General features: G+C 46.1%; 1 protein-coding gene across 11 annotated transcripts in view; it reads right to left on the bottom strand.

The window, feature by feature from the left end:
• ILDR2 (immunoglobulin like domain containing receptor 2) overlaps nt 1-17,098 on the bottom strand; it is a 275,290-nt gene that overhangs the window by 89,878 nt on the left and 168,314 nt on the right. For 9 of the 11 annotated variants that reach the window (XM_069945913.1, XM_069945912.1, XM_069945919.1 and 6 more), the window contains one exon: nt 8,640-8,957. In XM_069945913.1, coding sequence (XP_069802014.1) covers nt 8,640-8,957 — 318 coding nt within the window. Of the gene's footprint in view, nt 1-8,022; nt 8,110-8,381; nt 8,435-8,639; nt 8,958-17,098 lie in introns of those variants that run through there. The other 2 variants (XM_069945920.1, XM_069945921.1) reach the window with 2 other exon arrangements.

Raw genomic sequence — 17,098 nt, forward strand, 5'->3', positions numbered from 1 at the left:
TAGGGGTCACTGATAAACCTAGGAGACATAGGGGTCACTGATAAACACAGGAGACATAGGAAGGTGATCACGTTTATTAGGAAGGTGATCACGTTTTCCTGCTCTCAGAGCTGCAGTTTGTTACAATGTATCAGTATAAGCACTTCCAGCCCGCACGCTGCTGTATTTAGCTCATAAAGACCTCACAACCTCAATCAGAGATAGGGAGAGCAGCTCTTTGGTGCCCCCTTTTGGATGTAGCTTTCTCTACAAGTCAGTGTTTGTCTCCATTAAGAAGCCTTAGGACATGACTGGGGATTTAAAAATCCAAGCCAGATGCTCCCCAGGACAGGTTACTAGTAGAGAGGAGCGAACCTAGAGCATGCTCGAGTCGATCCGAACGTGAACTTTTGGCATTTGATTAGCGGTGGCTGCTGAAGTTGGATAAAGCCCTAAGGCTATGTGGAAATCATGGATATAGTCATTGGCTGTGTCCATGTTTTCCAGACAACCTTAGAGCTTTATCCAAGTTCAGCAGCCGCCACTAATCAAATGCCAAACGTTCGGGTTCGGATGGACTCGAACCCGAACCCGGTTTGCTCATCTCTAAAGGTTATCCATCTGTATACAGCTGCTTGGTACAAAGAGAAACCAAAGAGATAATTTTTCTCATTAAAGGGGTACTCCCATTAAAAATCTTTGTCTTTTAGAGTGCGTTCACACCTACAGGATCCGCAGCATATTTGATGGTGCAGATTTAATGCTGTGTTCAGTTATTTAAATGAAATCTGCTGCGGATCCGGTAAGTGTGAACGTACCCTAAAGCAGGAAATTCCAATAGAAAATCTCTCCTGTTTTGGACAGTTCCCGACATGGACAGGAGTGGCAGCAGAGAGCACTGTGTCACACTGGAGAGAATACACCACTTCCTGCAGGACATACAGCATCTGATAAGTACTGGATTTTTTAAAAAATAGAAGTAAATTACAAATCTATATAACTTTCTGAAACCAGTTGATTTGAAAGAAAAAGATATTTACCGGAGTACCCCTTTAAAGAGAGTGTCATAAAAATGTATAGAGATTTATGGGACAGTCATGCTCCACTGGGAATTCTGGGAAGAAGGATATGCAAAGCAGCTCTCCTTGGCCTATATGTCTCTACACATCTTTACTGTGCTCTACCCAAGGAGGAACAATACCCATTCAGTCCCACAATGATGGACCTCTTACCTGTACTGACGAGGAGCAATAACCCTGAATCAGCCGTATACAGATGGGTCATTATATCCTCAGGGTGGTATTACACGGGCCGATGGGGGCCCGATAATACCTGTAAACGAGCAGCGATCTGCTAAATCAGCGCTCGTTTACTGGGCCTATTACACGGCCCGATCATCGTTTAACAAGGGCTGCAGGGACATCGTTACCAATGTCCATGCAGCCCTTGTTTAACCCCTTAACGACAAAGGGCGTATATTTACGCCCTGTTGTCGGTAAGGGCGTTCAGAACGGGCCGCGCGGCGACCCCACTCTGAACCGCCACGATCCCGGGTGCCGCATGTAGCCCAGGACAGCGGCTATTATCGGGCATGGTCCAATCGCCGTGCCCGCTAATCAGGTAATCAGATGCAGCTGTCAAAGTTGACAGCTGTATCTTATTACCGTATGCGGCCGTTCCCTAACCCCAGGGTTTCTAGGTGAAAAAATGCAAGTGCTATGGCCTTTTAAACACAAGGAGGAAAAAACGAAAACACAAAAACGAAAATCACATATCCACGTTCCAGGGCTGCCTCTGCGTTCCGCTTCTCCCCAGGTCCCGCGCGCTCTAGCTTCAGAGTGGCCTGTCAGCTGAAAGGCCGCTCAGCCAATCACAGGCCGGGACCGCCACAGCCTGTGATTGGCCGGGCGGCCTGTCAGCTGACAGGCCGCTCTAAAGCTAGAGCGAGCGGGACCTGGGAAGAAGACCGCAGGAGCAGCCCTGGAACGTGGATAGGCAATTTATATCGTCAGTCGCTGGCCGCACACCGTTATTACACGTAGCGGTGCACGGCCGGCGCCCGACGAAAATAGGTCAGAACCTATATCAACGATCAGCCGATGATCGTTGTCATCGGCTGATCGTTATATTTATTACATGGGGCGTTAATCGCCCGAATCGGGCCGATTCGGACGATTATCGTTCCGTGTAATAGTACCCTCAGTCATGTCCTAAGGATTCTTAACAGAGCACTGCTTCACAGAATTTCCATTGGAGCATGAATGGCCTCTAGGTAGAGGCTGTCAGCAATCCCCCCACCCTGCAGGGAACTCACTAAAGAGCTGTGCTGCCCCAGGAAACTCCAATAATGTAACTGTCCATATATGGTAACTGCCCATGTTACATCATCAGAGTTCCCCAGGGGTTCCCATCTGAGAGTGGGCAGAAGATCCAGCTGTTCCTTCTGTCAGTAAAATACATTTATACCTCGGATTAGGATAAAATGTATGTGAACCTAGCCTTGAAGGGGTATTCCCATCCTGTGGATATGCTGATCAGCTGTATTCTTCATTCTAGCTATAACCAGGTTGGAGGAGGATAGTGGCACCCAGATGTATCAGATGTTTATGGCTTTCCTGTTAGCTTAATAGTCATTTATCAAAACTGTGTAACAGGAGAAATTAGGCCAAACGACATACACAGCTCTGCTACATCTGTTCAGCATATTATGATAATGGCTAGGTCCCTATATAATTACCATGTCCCTGTATCACCATATATTAGTGTTCTATTTGTTCTATATCTCCCCTAATTGGGGATGGTATCCTACTGGGGGCATGTACCTAATTGGGGGATGGTATCCTACTGGGGGCATGTACCTAATTGGGGGATGGTATCCTACTGGGGGCATGTACCTAATTGGGGGATGGTATCCTACTAGGGGCATGTACCTAATTGGGGAGAGTATCCTACTGGGGGCATGTACCTAATTGGGCAGAGTATCCTACTGGGGGCATGTACCTAATTGGGGAGAGTATCCTACTGGGGGCATGTACCTAATTGGGGAGAGTATCTTACTGGGGGCATGTACCTAATTAGGGAGAGTATCCTACTGGGGGCATGTACCTAATTAGGGAGAGTATCCTACTGGGGGCATGTACCTAATTAGGGAGAGTATCCTACTGGGTGGCATGTACCTAATTTGGGGACGGTATCCTACTAGGGGCATGTACCTAATTAGGGAGAGTATCCTACTGGGGGCATGTACCTAATTAGGGAGAGTATCCTACTGGGGGCATGTACCTAATTGGGGGATGGTATCCTACTGGGGGCATGTACCTAATTTGGGGACGGTATCCTACTAGGGGCATGTACCTAATTAGGGAGAGTATCCTACTGGGGGCATGTACCTAATTAGGGAGAGTATCCTACTGGGGGCATGTACCTAATTAGGGAGAGTATCCTACTGGGGGCATGTACCTAATTGGGGGATGGTATCCTACTGGGGGCATGTACCTAATTGGGGGATGGTATCCTACTGGGGGCATGTACCTAATTGGGGAGAGTATCCTACTGGGGGCATGTACCTAATTAGGGAGAGTATCCTACTGGGGGCATGTACCTAATTGGGGAGAGTATCCTACTGGGGGGCATGTACCTAATTGGGGAGAGTATCCTACTGGGGGCATGTACCTAATTGGGCAGAGTATCCTACTGGGGGCATGTACCTAATTGGGGAGAGTATCCTACTGGGGGCATGTACCTAATTAGGGAGAGTATCCTACTGGGGGCATGTACCTAATTAGGGAGAGTATCCTACTGGGGGCATGTACCTAATTAGGGAGAGTATCCTACTGGGTGGCATGTACCTAATTGGGGAGAGTATCCTACTGGGGGCATATACCTAATTAGGGAGAGTATCCTACTGGGGGCATGTACCTAATTTGGGGACGGTATCCTACTGGGGGCATGTACCTAATTAGGGAGAGTATCCTACTGGGTGGCATGTACCTAATTGGGGAGAGTATCCTACTAGGGGCATGTACCTAATTAGGGAGAGTATCCTACTGGGGGCATGTACCTAATTAGGGAGAGTATCCTACTGGGGGCATGTACCTAATTAGGGAGAGTATCCTACTGGGGGCATGTACCTAATTGGGGGATGGTATCCTACTGGGGGCATGTACCTAATTGGGGGATGGTATCCTACTGGGGGCATGTACCTAATTGGGGAGAGTATCCTACTGGGGGCATGTACCTAATTAGGGAGAGTATCCTACTGGGGGCATGTACCTAATTGGGGAGAGTATCCTACTGGGGGGCATGTACCTAATTGGGGAGAGTATCCTACTGGGGGCATGTACCTAATTAGGGAGAGTATCCTACTGGGGGCATGTACCTAATTAGGGAGAGTATCCTACTGGGGGCATGTACCTAATTAGGGAGAGTATCCTACTGGGTGGCATGTACCTAATTTGGGGACGGTATCCTACTAGGGGCATGTACCTAATTAGGGAGAGTATCCTACTGGGGGCATGTACCTAATTGGGGGATGGTATCCTACTGGGGGCATGTACCTAATTTGGGGACGGTATCCTACTAGGGGCATGTACCTAATTAGGGAGAGTATCCTACTGGGGGCATGTACCTAATTAGGGAGAGTATCCTACTGGGGGCATGTACCTAATTAGGGAGAGTATCCTACTGGGGGCATGTACCTAATTGGGGGATGGTATCCTACTGGGGGCATGTACCTAATTGGGGGATGGTATCCTACTGGGGGCATGTACCTAATTGGGGAGAGTATCCTACTGGGGGCATGTACCTAATTAGGGAGAGTATCCTACTGGGGGCATGTACCTAATTGGGGAGAGTATCCTACTGGGGGGCATGTACCTAATTGGGGAGAGTATCCTACTGGGGGCATATACCTAATTAGGGAGAGTATCCTACTGGGGGCATGTACCTAATTTGGGGACGGTATCCTACTGGGGGCATGTACCTTATTGTGGAGAGTATCCTACTGGGGGCATGTACCTAATTGGGGAGAGTATCCTACTGGGGGCATGTACCTAATTAGAGAGAATTCTACTGGGGGCATGTACCTAATTGGGGAGAGTATCCTACTGGGGGCATGTACCTAATTGTGGAGAGTATCCTACTGGGGGCATGTACCTAATTGGGGAGAGTATCCTGCTGGGGGCATGTACCTAATTAGGGAGAGTATCCTACTGGGGGCATGTACCTAATTGGGGAGAGTATCCTACTGGGGGCATGTACCTAATTGGGGAGAGTATCCTACTGGGGGCATGTACCTAATTGGGGAGAGTATCCTACTGGGGGCATGTACCTAATTTGGGGACGGTATCCTACTGTCGACATGTATCTAATTGGGGAGAGTATCCTACTGGGGGCATGTACCTAATTGAGGATAGTATCCTACTGGGGGCATGTACCTAATGAGACAGGGGATTAACTACCTACTGGGGGCATCTACCTAATGAGATAGGGGGATTGTCTACTTACTGGGGGCATCTACCTTATGAGATAGAGTATTATCTACCTACTGGGGGCATCTACCTAATGAGATGGGGGATTACCTACCTACTAGGGGCATCTACCTAATGAGACAGGAAATTAACTACCTACTGGGGGCATCTACCTAATGATATAGGGGGATTGTCTACTTACTGGGGGCATCTACCTAATGAGATAGAGTATTATCTACCTACTGGCGGCATCTACCTAATGAGATAGAGTATTATCTACCTACTGGTGGCATCTACCTAATGAGATAGAGTATTATATACCTACTGGGGGCATCTACCTAATGAGATGGGGGATTATCTACTTACTGGGGGCATCTACCGAATGAGATAGAGTATTATCTACCTACTGGTGGCATCTACCTAATGAGATGGGGGATTATCTACTTACTGGGGGCATCTACCGAATGAGATAGAGTATTATCTACCTACTGGCGGCATCTACCTAATGAGATAGAGTACTATCTACCTACTGGGGGAATCTACCTAATGATATAGGGGGATTATCTACTTACTGGGGGCATCTACCTAATGAGATAGAGTATTATCTACCTACTGGCGGCATCTACCTAATGAGATAGAGTACTATCTACCTACTGGCGGCATCTACCTAATGAGATAGAGTATTATATACCTACTGGGGTCATCTACCTAATGAGATGGGGGATTATCTACTTACTGGGGGCATCTACCTAATGAGATAGAGTATTATCTACCTACTGGCGGCATCTACCTAATGAGATAGAGTACTATCTACCTACTGGCGGCATCTACCTAATGATATAGAGTATTATCTACCTACTGGCGGCATCTACCTAATGAGATAGAGTACTATCTACCTACTGGCGGCATCTACCTAATGATATAGAGTATTATCTACCTACTGGTGGCATCTACCTAATGAGATGGGGGATTATCGACTTACTGGGGGCATCTACCTAATGAGATAGAGTATTATCTACCTACTGGGGGCATCTACCTAATGAGATAGAGTATTATCTACCTACTGGGGGCATCTACCTAATGAGATAGAGTATTATCTACCTACTGGGGGCATCTACCTAATGAGATAGAGTATTATCTACCTACTGGGGGCATCTACCTAATGAGATAGGGGATTAACTATCTACTGGGGGCACATCATATGAAGTGCCGTTTAGGGATTTTTACCTTGCACCCTCCAGAGTCCTCTGAGATGAGGGAGAATGGATAACCGTGTATGTTAATATACTGAAAAGCTTTCATTATACAGACATTAAGATTTACTATTCTTGTTTGCCTACAGTAGATAGGGGGTGGGTAAGGGGCAGGATGCCTATGGTCTACTTGTGCAAGGGCTGGGGGGAGAGATGGCGTCATCCTGCACCAGCAGGGGGTGATACTACCTATATATATATATATATATATATATATATATATATATATATATATATATATATGAGCTTCTTTTCCATATTCAATACTACAAGGGAGTATATCTATAATAACCATATGTATGATATCATAAAAAGGCCACCTGTGTCCTTCATGCTGCCCGGGCCCCATAAAACTTTTACATTTTATTTAACAATACAATAAAGTGAACCAGCGAACCGAAAAATGTGAATAATACCCATCATGAGCTCATAAGAATAATGGCTGCAATAAACCGTGTCCATAGACTAGCCACGGACAACCGAGGCGTATCGTAATAATATAACAATCTCCTTAAAGGGGCTGTCAAGAATTAGAATAACATAGCGGGTTCCTTCCAAAAAAAGCTCCACACCTCTACAACTTGCAAAGCGCAACTATGCTGGATCCGCTGGCATAATGCCCCATTTACAGCTATGTTGAACTAAGTGGCACGCCAAGAGCAATGCATCCTGTACCACTGGATTTACATGAACCCGGCCTTATAGCATCTGTACAGCGATGCATCTGCCTCCGTATCCTGGTAGGCATATGGCGTATCCTGCAGGATATGTAGTGACGGCCATATTGGTTCTCACCCAAGCTTTACAGCCACACATAAAATAAACAATTTTTATGCGAAAAATGTTCAGAATGGGAATGTATAAAATATTCATCTCTGCCGACCGTGCCAAGCAGGTTGTTCTCTCGGTTTCCGTCATTGATCGGGGGGCTGCAGGATCACAGCCGCATGACCGCGGGGTCAAGGCTGGAGCCGGTTATGTTACTTACGGGAAATTGGTTACAATTTATTAGAGCTATCAATATGAAGAATGGATCTAATAAAACTGCAAATGTGGCTCTCAAGGCCGGCGGCAATACACAGCATAATGTCATACAAAATCTGATGCGTTTACTTGTCTCTTCCCATAATGCAACAGCCCCCTATGCTGTTATGGCGTCTGTACTTTGAGACCTCTTTGGCTTTTATCATGTGTACAGTAGAAGAAAAAGGTGAACTACCCCTTTAAGATTAAAGGGGAACTATCAGCAGGTTACAAGAATCTAACTTGCTGATAGCCCCCTAAAGCACCTGGGATGCTGAGGAGGAAGGTATGTCTCTTACTTTCCTTCATGGCGCCGTTTGGTGCAGTTAGTAGTTTTCTCCACCATCCGTGAGACCGTTAGGAGCACTGGGGCGCCAGTTAGGAGCACTGCCTGCCCCCATAGCGTTGATCTGGTGCGCCCCTGGATGACCCACTCCATTGATTAGGAGAACGACGTGCCGGATCGGTGCCATGGGGGCGGGCAGTGCTCCTAACAGTCTTACCGGACCGTGGAGCAAACTACCAACTGCAACGGAACAGCGCCGAGGAGGAAGGTAAGAGACATACCTCAGTGTTTCCTGTGCAATAGGTTAGATCCGTCTAACCTGCTGATAGTTCCCCTTTAAGAAGAAAAGAGTAAAATTTATATATTTGATACCTATGACATTACTCGGCCTCATTCTGAGCTGAGCTCTTAATGGTTGCTATGAGCCCATAGCAACCAGTTACAATTTCACTGTCATTTTCTGAGTTTAATAAAGTGAAACTGATTGGCTGCTATGGGCCACAAAGACAGTTTTGCTATGAGAACTCAGAGCTGTGATCCCTATAAAGTGATAGTGAGGAAGGAATAGGTACAGGAAAAAATATGTCAGAAAAGGGTAACTAGCCCCTTTAAGACGTTACCCTACCTTACCGTTAACAATGGTGACGGGCCTTCCCTTGTAGAAGTCTCCCAGGGTCACACTGTCTCCTAGTTTGGAGGCCACGGGCCGCACCGTCCTGCTTCCATCGGCACAGTCCAGGTATTGGTTGCCCCCCATGTTCGCCTTAGGAGGTTTCCCGATGCCCAGAGCCTCCTCCGTACGGTCCTGGCAAAAAGATTTGTATTTCCACTGGACCAGGACGGGCTGGGAGGAGGTGGTGGAGTAATGGCACCGCAGCAGGGTGGACTGGAACAGCATGACTGCTTTCTTGTGGTCAGGCATGGTCACCTGTACCGCGTGGGACACTCCTGAGGAACAAGAAGTAGAAAGGGTTAATGACCTAAACCAATTATCCGCCATTAATACCAGTATACAATGCTGTCGTCTAGTGCCAGGGATACAACGCACACTGGTGACTTATTCCATACACCATACAGATTATATCAACTACTGGGGATTCTTCCTATGAGTATTTATAGGAACATTGTGTCATACATGCTGCTTCCCGTCATCAATCATTATATACAGACTGAGGGCGCTCTAAAGTCACATATACTATATATCCAGCATTCTATATCAAAGACAAATCTACAGATTGTACAATATATACAGCACTCTAGGGACTCATTAACCACACACCACATATAGTATTCTACACAGGGAGGAAAATTCACAAATAGCACAAATAACACATTCATGACGACTGTTTCATCCCGAGACCAATCAGCTGTTATACCGACAAACCAGTGTACTATCTGTAATGCATCATCATTATACATAACCTCCAGGGCATAATATAATACTATTCCCTATGTACAAGAATATAACTACTATAATACTGCTCCTATATACAGGAATATAACTACTATAATACTGCTCCCTATATACAAGAATATAACTACTATAATACTGCTCCTATATACAAGAATATAACTACTATAATACTGCTCCTATATACAGGAATATAACTACTATAATACTGCTCCTATATACAAGAATATAACTACTATAATACTGCTCCTATATACAGGAATATAACTACTATAATACTGCCCCCTATATACAGGAATATAACTACTATAATACTGCCCCCTACATACAGGAATATAACTACTATAATACTGCCCCCTACATACAGGAATATAACTACTATAATACTGCTCCTATATACAGGAACATAACTACTATAATACTGCTCCTATATACAGGGATACAACTACTATAATACTGCCTCTATATACAGGAATATAACTACTATAATACTGCTCCTATATACAAGAATATAACTACTAATATTCCTGTATATAGGAGCAGTATTATAGTAGTTATATTCTTGTATATAGGAGCAGTATTATAGTAGTTATATTCCTGTATATAGAGGCAGTATTATAGTAGTTGTATCCCTGTATATAGGAGCAGTATTATAGTAGTTATGTTCCTGTATATAGGAGCAGTATTATAGTAGTTATATTCCTGTATATAGGAGCAGTATTAAACTACTATAATACTGCTCCTATATACAGGGATACAACTACTATAATACTGCCTCTATATACAGGAATATAACTACTATAATACTGCTCCTATATACAAGAATATAACTACTATAATACTGCTCCTATATACAAGAATATGATTACTATAATACTGCTCCTATATACAGGAATATAACTACTATAATACTGCTCCTATATACAGGAATATAACTACTATAATACTGCTCCCTATATACAAGAATATAACTACTATAATACTGCTCCTATATACAAGAATATAACTACTATAATACACGAACTGGAGAGAATGGAACCGCTGCACATCCTATCTATGGCTGATACTAATGCCGCTAGGCCTATATTAAAAATCAACACCAGAGTGTCTGTATATGAATTGATCAAGCCATATTGCCCCGTGTACCACCACGCAGGTCCTCTGGTCCACACGGGTCCCTACGCTAACTCCACACCGTGTCGGTCAGCGACCGCCAACCCCGCAAAGCGTGCACCTGCAGGGAAGGGAGGTCATGGAACGGCCCTGCAACCCCAATGTCACAGGACCAGACCCAAAAAGCCCCACCAAAACCCAGCCAGCACCACCGGCGGGGAAGGAAGCCCCCAAACAACACAAGTATGGATATGGTATTACACTTACCATTGCTGCTCTCACAGAATGGGGAAGACATAAGGTCCAAACATGTGAGCACAGGCATATCCTGCTAATTTTGGTCATGTGGGTCTTATAAAGGAGTGCTAGCTGTTCAGAGAGGGAGAACTGTAAAACACGAACTGGAGAGAATGGAACCGCTGCACATCCTATCTATGGCTGATACTAATGCCGCTAGGCCTATATTAAAAATCAACACCAGAGTGTCTGTATATGAATTGATCAAGCCATATTGCCCCGTGTACCACCGCACAGGTCCTCTGGTCCACACGGGTCCCTACGCTAACTCCACACCGTGTCGGTCAGTGACCGCCAACCCCGCAAAGCGTGCACCTGCAGGGAAGGGAGGTCATAGAACGGCCCTGCAACCCCAATGTCACAGGACCAGACCCAAAAAGCCCCACCAAAACCCAGCCAGCACCAGCTCATGGTTTTAATCCCTCCTGTCTGTCCCATTCTATCTTTGATAGCTATGGTGAGTGCAATACCTTATCCAGACTTGTGCTGTTTGGGGGCAGCTTCCTCCGCCGGTGGTGCTGGCTGGGTTTTGGTGTGGCATTTTTGGGACTGGTCCTGTGGCATGGGGGTTACAGGGCCGTTCCATGGCCTCCCTTCCCTGACTGTGCACGCCTGCGGGGGTGGTGGTCACTGACCGGCACAGTGTGGACTTAGTGTAGGGACCCATGTGTATCAGATACCTGCACGAGGTACATGGGGCAGTGTGGCTTGATCAATTCACATACAGAATTCTAATGTTTTTTATGCAGCCGAGAGGTACTAGTATCAGCCATAGGTGTGAGGTGCAGCACTCTTTTTCTTCCCTGAACCGTATTTTGTTTCTCTCTTTTCTCCGTGTTTTGCACTCCTCCTGGTGAGACCCACATGATTGCAATTAGCAGGAGACACCTGAGTGCACATGGTTTTAATCCCTCCTGTCTTTTCCCATTCTGTCTGCAGCAGCTATAGTGAGCGCAATACCCCATCCAGACTTGTGCTGTTTGGGGGCGACCTTCTCCGCCGGCGGTGCTGGCCGGGTTCTGGTTTGGTGTTTTTGGGTCTGGTCCTGTGGCATGGGGGTCGCAGGGCCGTCCCATGGCCCCCGTTCCCTGACTGTGCACGCCTGCGGGGTTGGTGGCCACTGACTGGCACGGTGTGGACTTAGTGTAGGGACCCATGTGTATCAGATACCTGCACGATGGTACATGGGGCAGTATGGCTTGATCAATTCATGCACAAAATTCTGATGTGTTTTTTATTTAGCCTAGGGGCACCAGTATCAGTCATAAGTGTGAGGTGCAGCACTTTTTCTTCCCTGAACCGCATAACTACTATAATACTGCTCCTATATACAGGAATATAACTACTATAATACTGCTCCTATATACAGGAATATAACTACTATAATGTGGCTCAGGGAAGAAACAGAGTGCTGCACATCACACCTATGGCTGATACTAGTGCCGCTTGGCTAAATAAAAAACACATCAGAATTTTGTGTATGAATTGATCAAGCCATACTGCCCCATGTACCTCGTGCCGGTATCTGATACACATGGGTCCCTACACTAAGTCCACACCGTGCCAGTCAGTGGCCACCAACCCCGCAGGCGTGCACAGCCAGGGAACGGGGGCCATGGGACGGCCCTGCGACCCCCATGCCACAGGACCAGACCCAAAAACACCACACCAGAACCCGGCCAGCACCGCCGGCGGAGAAGGTCGCCCCCAAGCAGCACAAGTCTGGATAAGGTATTGCGCTCACCATAGCTGCAGCAAACAGAATGGGAAAAAAACAGGAGGGATTAAAACCATGTGCACTCAGGTGTCTCCTGCTAATTGCGGTCATGTGGGTCTCACCAGGAGGAGTGCAAAACACGGAGAAAAGAGAGAAACAAAATGTGGCTCAGGGAAGAAACAGAGTGCTGCACATCACACCTATGGCTGATACTAGTGCCGCTTGGCTAAATAAAAAACACATCAGAATTTTGTGTATGAATTGATCAAGCCATACTGCCCCATGTACCTCGTGCCGGTATCTGATACACATGGGTCCCTACACTAAGTCCACACCGTGCCAGTCAGTGGCCACCAACCCCGCAGGCGTGCACAGCCAGGGAACGGGGGCCATGGGACGGCCCTGCGACCCCCATGCCACAGGACCAGACCCAAAAACACCACACCATAACTACTATAATACTGCTCCTATATACAAGAATATAACTACTATAATACTGCTCCTATACACAAGAATATAACTGCTATAATACTGCTCCTATATACAAGAATATAACCACTATAATACTGCTCCTATATACAAGAATATAACTACTATAATACTGCTCCTATATACAAGAATATAACTACTATAATGGGATGTGCAGCCGTTCCTTTTTCTCCATGTCGTGGATAACTACTATAATACTGCCCCCTATGGACAGGAATATGTGTGTGCACAGGTTGCTGTGCTCTCGTGGTGAGAGGTGTTATGTATACAGTATAGCGCTGTGCATGGTGGTTGGATGGTGGCGGTTCTGTCACATCACCGGGGAGATGGCTGATCATTATTTTCTCATTACGCTGTTTATTTTTATTACTCATTGTTTGTATTTCTGGGTAATTTTGTTGAAGTACATCTGATTCTATCTCCTAAGTCTCTGTGGTGACGGGCGTTGGCACCATTCCCTGCATCTCCATGCGGTGCCGCATCCTATACGTGTAAACATACTTAACACGTTAGATTTCATTATAATTGTTTATTACTGGAGTTATGGAGACAATGTAATTATTCTTGTATTCCCTCTTTATGACTAAGCAGCTGATCCAGTAATAATGTCGCCCTATGGTTCGTACAAATACACTGGACTCATAAGTGCAAACAATCAAGCCACGTACGGCTAACTTAAAGTGACATTGTCCATATCAGGAATTCTCAGCACCCTTCTTAAACTTATATTCTGTACATTTCATATCTTACTGTATCAAGGATTTATTGGTGGTCTCCCTCCTCTAAAATGCATGTTATTGTTGGTGGACAGTGCAGTATGGGCGGGGCTTCATGGCCGTTGTGCCTCACTACCTTAATGGCACTGCCCCCTCTGTTATGTCATCTGCGCTTAGGCCCCACCCCTCAGGGTCATCGGAATGCCGACCTAGAGGTATAGGCCCCGTCCTCTCTGTGACGGACTGATAAGAGGGAGTGGGACCTAGGCCTCTAAGTCGGCCCGAGGGGAGGGGTGTGGCAAGAATCCTATTCTCCTGCATATTAGGAGAACAGCTGATCAGAATGATGTAAGTAATACACCGATCTGTTCAGCATTTCTGTCACTAGTTTATGCTGCCCTCATTTAAGGCAACATAAACCTAGTGACAGATTCCCTTTAAGAAGGGTGCTGAGAACTCCTCATATGGAAAGAGGGGGGGGGGCAGTATCACTTTAAAGGGGATACCAGTTCTAGAGAACAAATGGCAGGAGCCCCATAACGCACCCTCTAGTTATGGCAGGTATAACATCAGACCAATTATATAAGCATGGGGTCAGTTAGCGGTGTTATATGAGCACTAGTTGGCGGCACACATCGCTGACTTTGTCTCCTAATTGCTGATAAATTTCACGGCTCCCAATTACAGAGTTAAGATTTGTTTGCGGCTCGGAGATGACTTGTTATCGGCCGCCGCGTGTTTCGCTAAACAGATTTTACGTTGAATTAAACATTAGGGCTGAATAAAATATCACAGTGTCAGAAGTCCTCCCTCCCTCCGAGCCGAGAAACCAAGAGATGACGAATGTTTTTCGCAGGTTCCCTCAAGGCTGGTCTCACATGGCGGTAATACGTAACTATGTCTCAGCACATGGATCGTGTGATGTATCAGATCAATGTATGCAGACCCCCAAATCACCAATACCACTGGGAGGGCTCACAGAATTGGTCGCCTCCTATTTTGTTGTTTAAACTTTTTGAAATTCAAATTGACAGGACTTTTGAACATGTGGCTGTTCACCTACTACAACTGATTACATCGAGAAGTCATAAGGGGGTGTGCTGCCATGTGCCATGTTGTGCCCATCAGTGAGAGACAGGGATTTCAGTACCCCTTTAATCATGCCATGAAGACAGGCACTTTGATCAGGGGGGGGCACTATGATAACAGAGACCACTACAGTGCCCCCTGTAACAGATTCATAGGGTCCCCAAAATGGTGCCAAAGGCAACCCACAACAGAGCTGGTCACAATGATCACTGTCCCCAACACAGATCCTTCTATAAGGGCATCATAATGAACTTGCCCATACATGCCAAGCAACCAAGACCATCATGAGCGTCATCCCACAAGGCACCCGAAGAGTTCAACGGCCCGGTAAGTAGTAGTACCATGCCACAAATGCCCCATTGTTACAGTACAATGTAACTTTCCGTAAGTGCCATATCAAAGAGCTCCCACATGTATGTCGTACCACACAGAACCCATCAATACCATACCCTCAAGCCCCTTATGAGTGCCATGCCAGAAAGCCTCCCCAACTATAGCATATCAGAAAGCAACAAAGAGTGCCACGCCACATAATCTCACGTAAGCACCATACCACAGATGCTCATGAGTGTCGTGCCCACAGAGCTTCCGCATGTTTGTCATGCCACATGGACCCCAATGAGTGTCATGCCACAGTCTCTCTATCCATACCATACCACAAAGCCCCCGAGTGCCTTGCCACATAGAAATGCCACATATCCCCGCCATTATAGCATTTGACCATGAGTGCCCTCCCACCACTACCCAACCACAGAGTTCCTCATGTCCATCAGTAACCCCTGTGAGTGCAACACTACATCAGTGCCATGCTATATATCCATGTATAGCATGTCACCCTGCTCCCCACCCTCATTACCATCATGTATACCACAGTTCCATGCCACATAACCCACCATGAATGCTGCCACACATGGCCTTCAGGAGTGTCATACCACATACATGGCATCCCATCACGGAGCCGCCCCTGACTACACCCCCCAGATAGTCCCCCTATGATCACTCTGTGGCTATACACTGCACATCAGAATATATATACAATAAAACTCTATGACACCGGATTATCAGATTTTCCCGGATTATTTTTTACAGTGAGGAAAAAAAATCTATACTGGTGCCGGAGGTGCAATGCTCTGCAGGCCCCGGGACTGGAACATGTTACGTAGATTTGTGTCGCTATACGGAAAAATGGGTCATGATTGCTGAGGGGCCCACAGGGAGATTCTCTGCGGTCCAGGTCACGCTACACGGGGCATCCAGCTCCCCCAGGATCCCAAAGACAAAGGAACTTCGAGGAAATAATTACCCTGCCTCCTAATGGCCCGCTCCCCCGTCATAACCTACTTTCTAAATTAGGCGAGCAATCCTTAAAGGCGAATTTACCGAGCGTGCCTGTTATTTATAGACGTACCACCTGGAATAATGGATAGAGTCGCCCGGCAGCTGTGGAGCACTCAGACCGCGGTTATTTATAAGACTGCTAACCCATATTCTGTACCCCACAAGCACAGCGCCCCATTCTGGGACACCCGCAAAATAAGAAATTGTGTCACATCCAGAGCTGCATTCACAATTCTGCTGGTTTCCTATCCTTTTATAGAATCTGAGTTTGAGAACATTCTTCAAACATGGACGCTTGGCATTTGACTCCCGATGGCTGAAGATGGATGCCGCCCTATGGTGCCAGGAAAGCATAGATACTTGCAGATCAGATCCCAGCCAGAAGACTGCTAAATCAAAGCTAAACAAGTGCCATGTCCCATTTATTCCCAGGAACGGCGAAATGATGATCACCTATCATACCAAGTTACTGCATATCTTATACCATCATATTATAATATGGCAAAAAAATGTAGAAGTGAAGCAGCACTCACCACCATATACTTGAAAATGTCAGTGCTTGTTTATTTCATCTGTCCTTGTCGACATACAAAATTCAGCAGGTAAGATGCAGACAACTCATGAGTCGTACGTCTTACCTGCTGAATTTTGTATGTCAACATGGACAGATGAAATAAACAAGCACTGATGTTTTCAAGTATATGGTGGTGAGTGCTGCTTCACTTCTACATTTTTTTGGATTATTATACTACTGAATCTATAAGAGCTGAGCACCCCACCTGAAAACCACTTTACCTGCCCGCATCACTGAGTCGAGCAATTCCGGGATGATAAGGAAATTTACTTTCCCGTGATACAAGAAAGCATGCTGTGCCGGTCTATATCTACTTGATACTACATCATAATATTGGTATACCCC

This window comes from Dendropsophus ebraccatus, chromosome 11 (assembly GCF_027789765.1).
Source record: "Dendropsophus ebraccatus isolate aDenEbr1 chromosome 11, aDenEbr1.pat, whole genome shotgun sequence".
Classification (NCBI taxonomy): domain Eukaryota; kingdom Metazoa; phylum Chordata; class Amphibia; order Anura; family Hylidae; genus Dendropsophus; species Dendropsophus ebraccatus.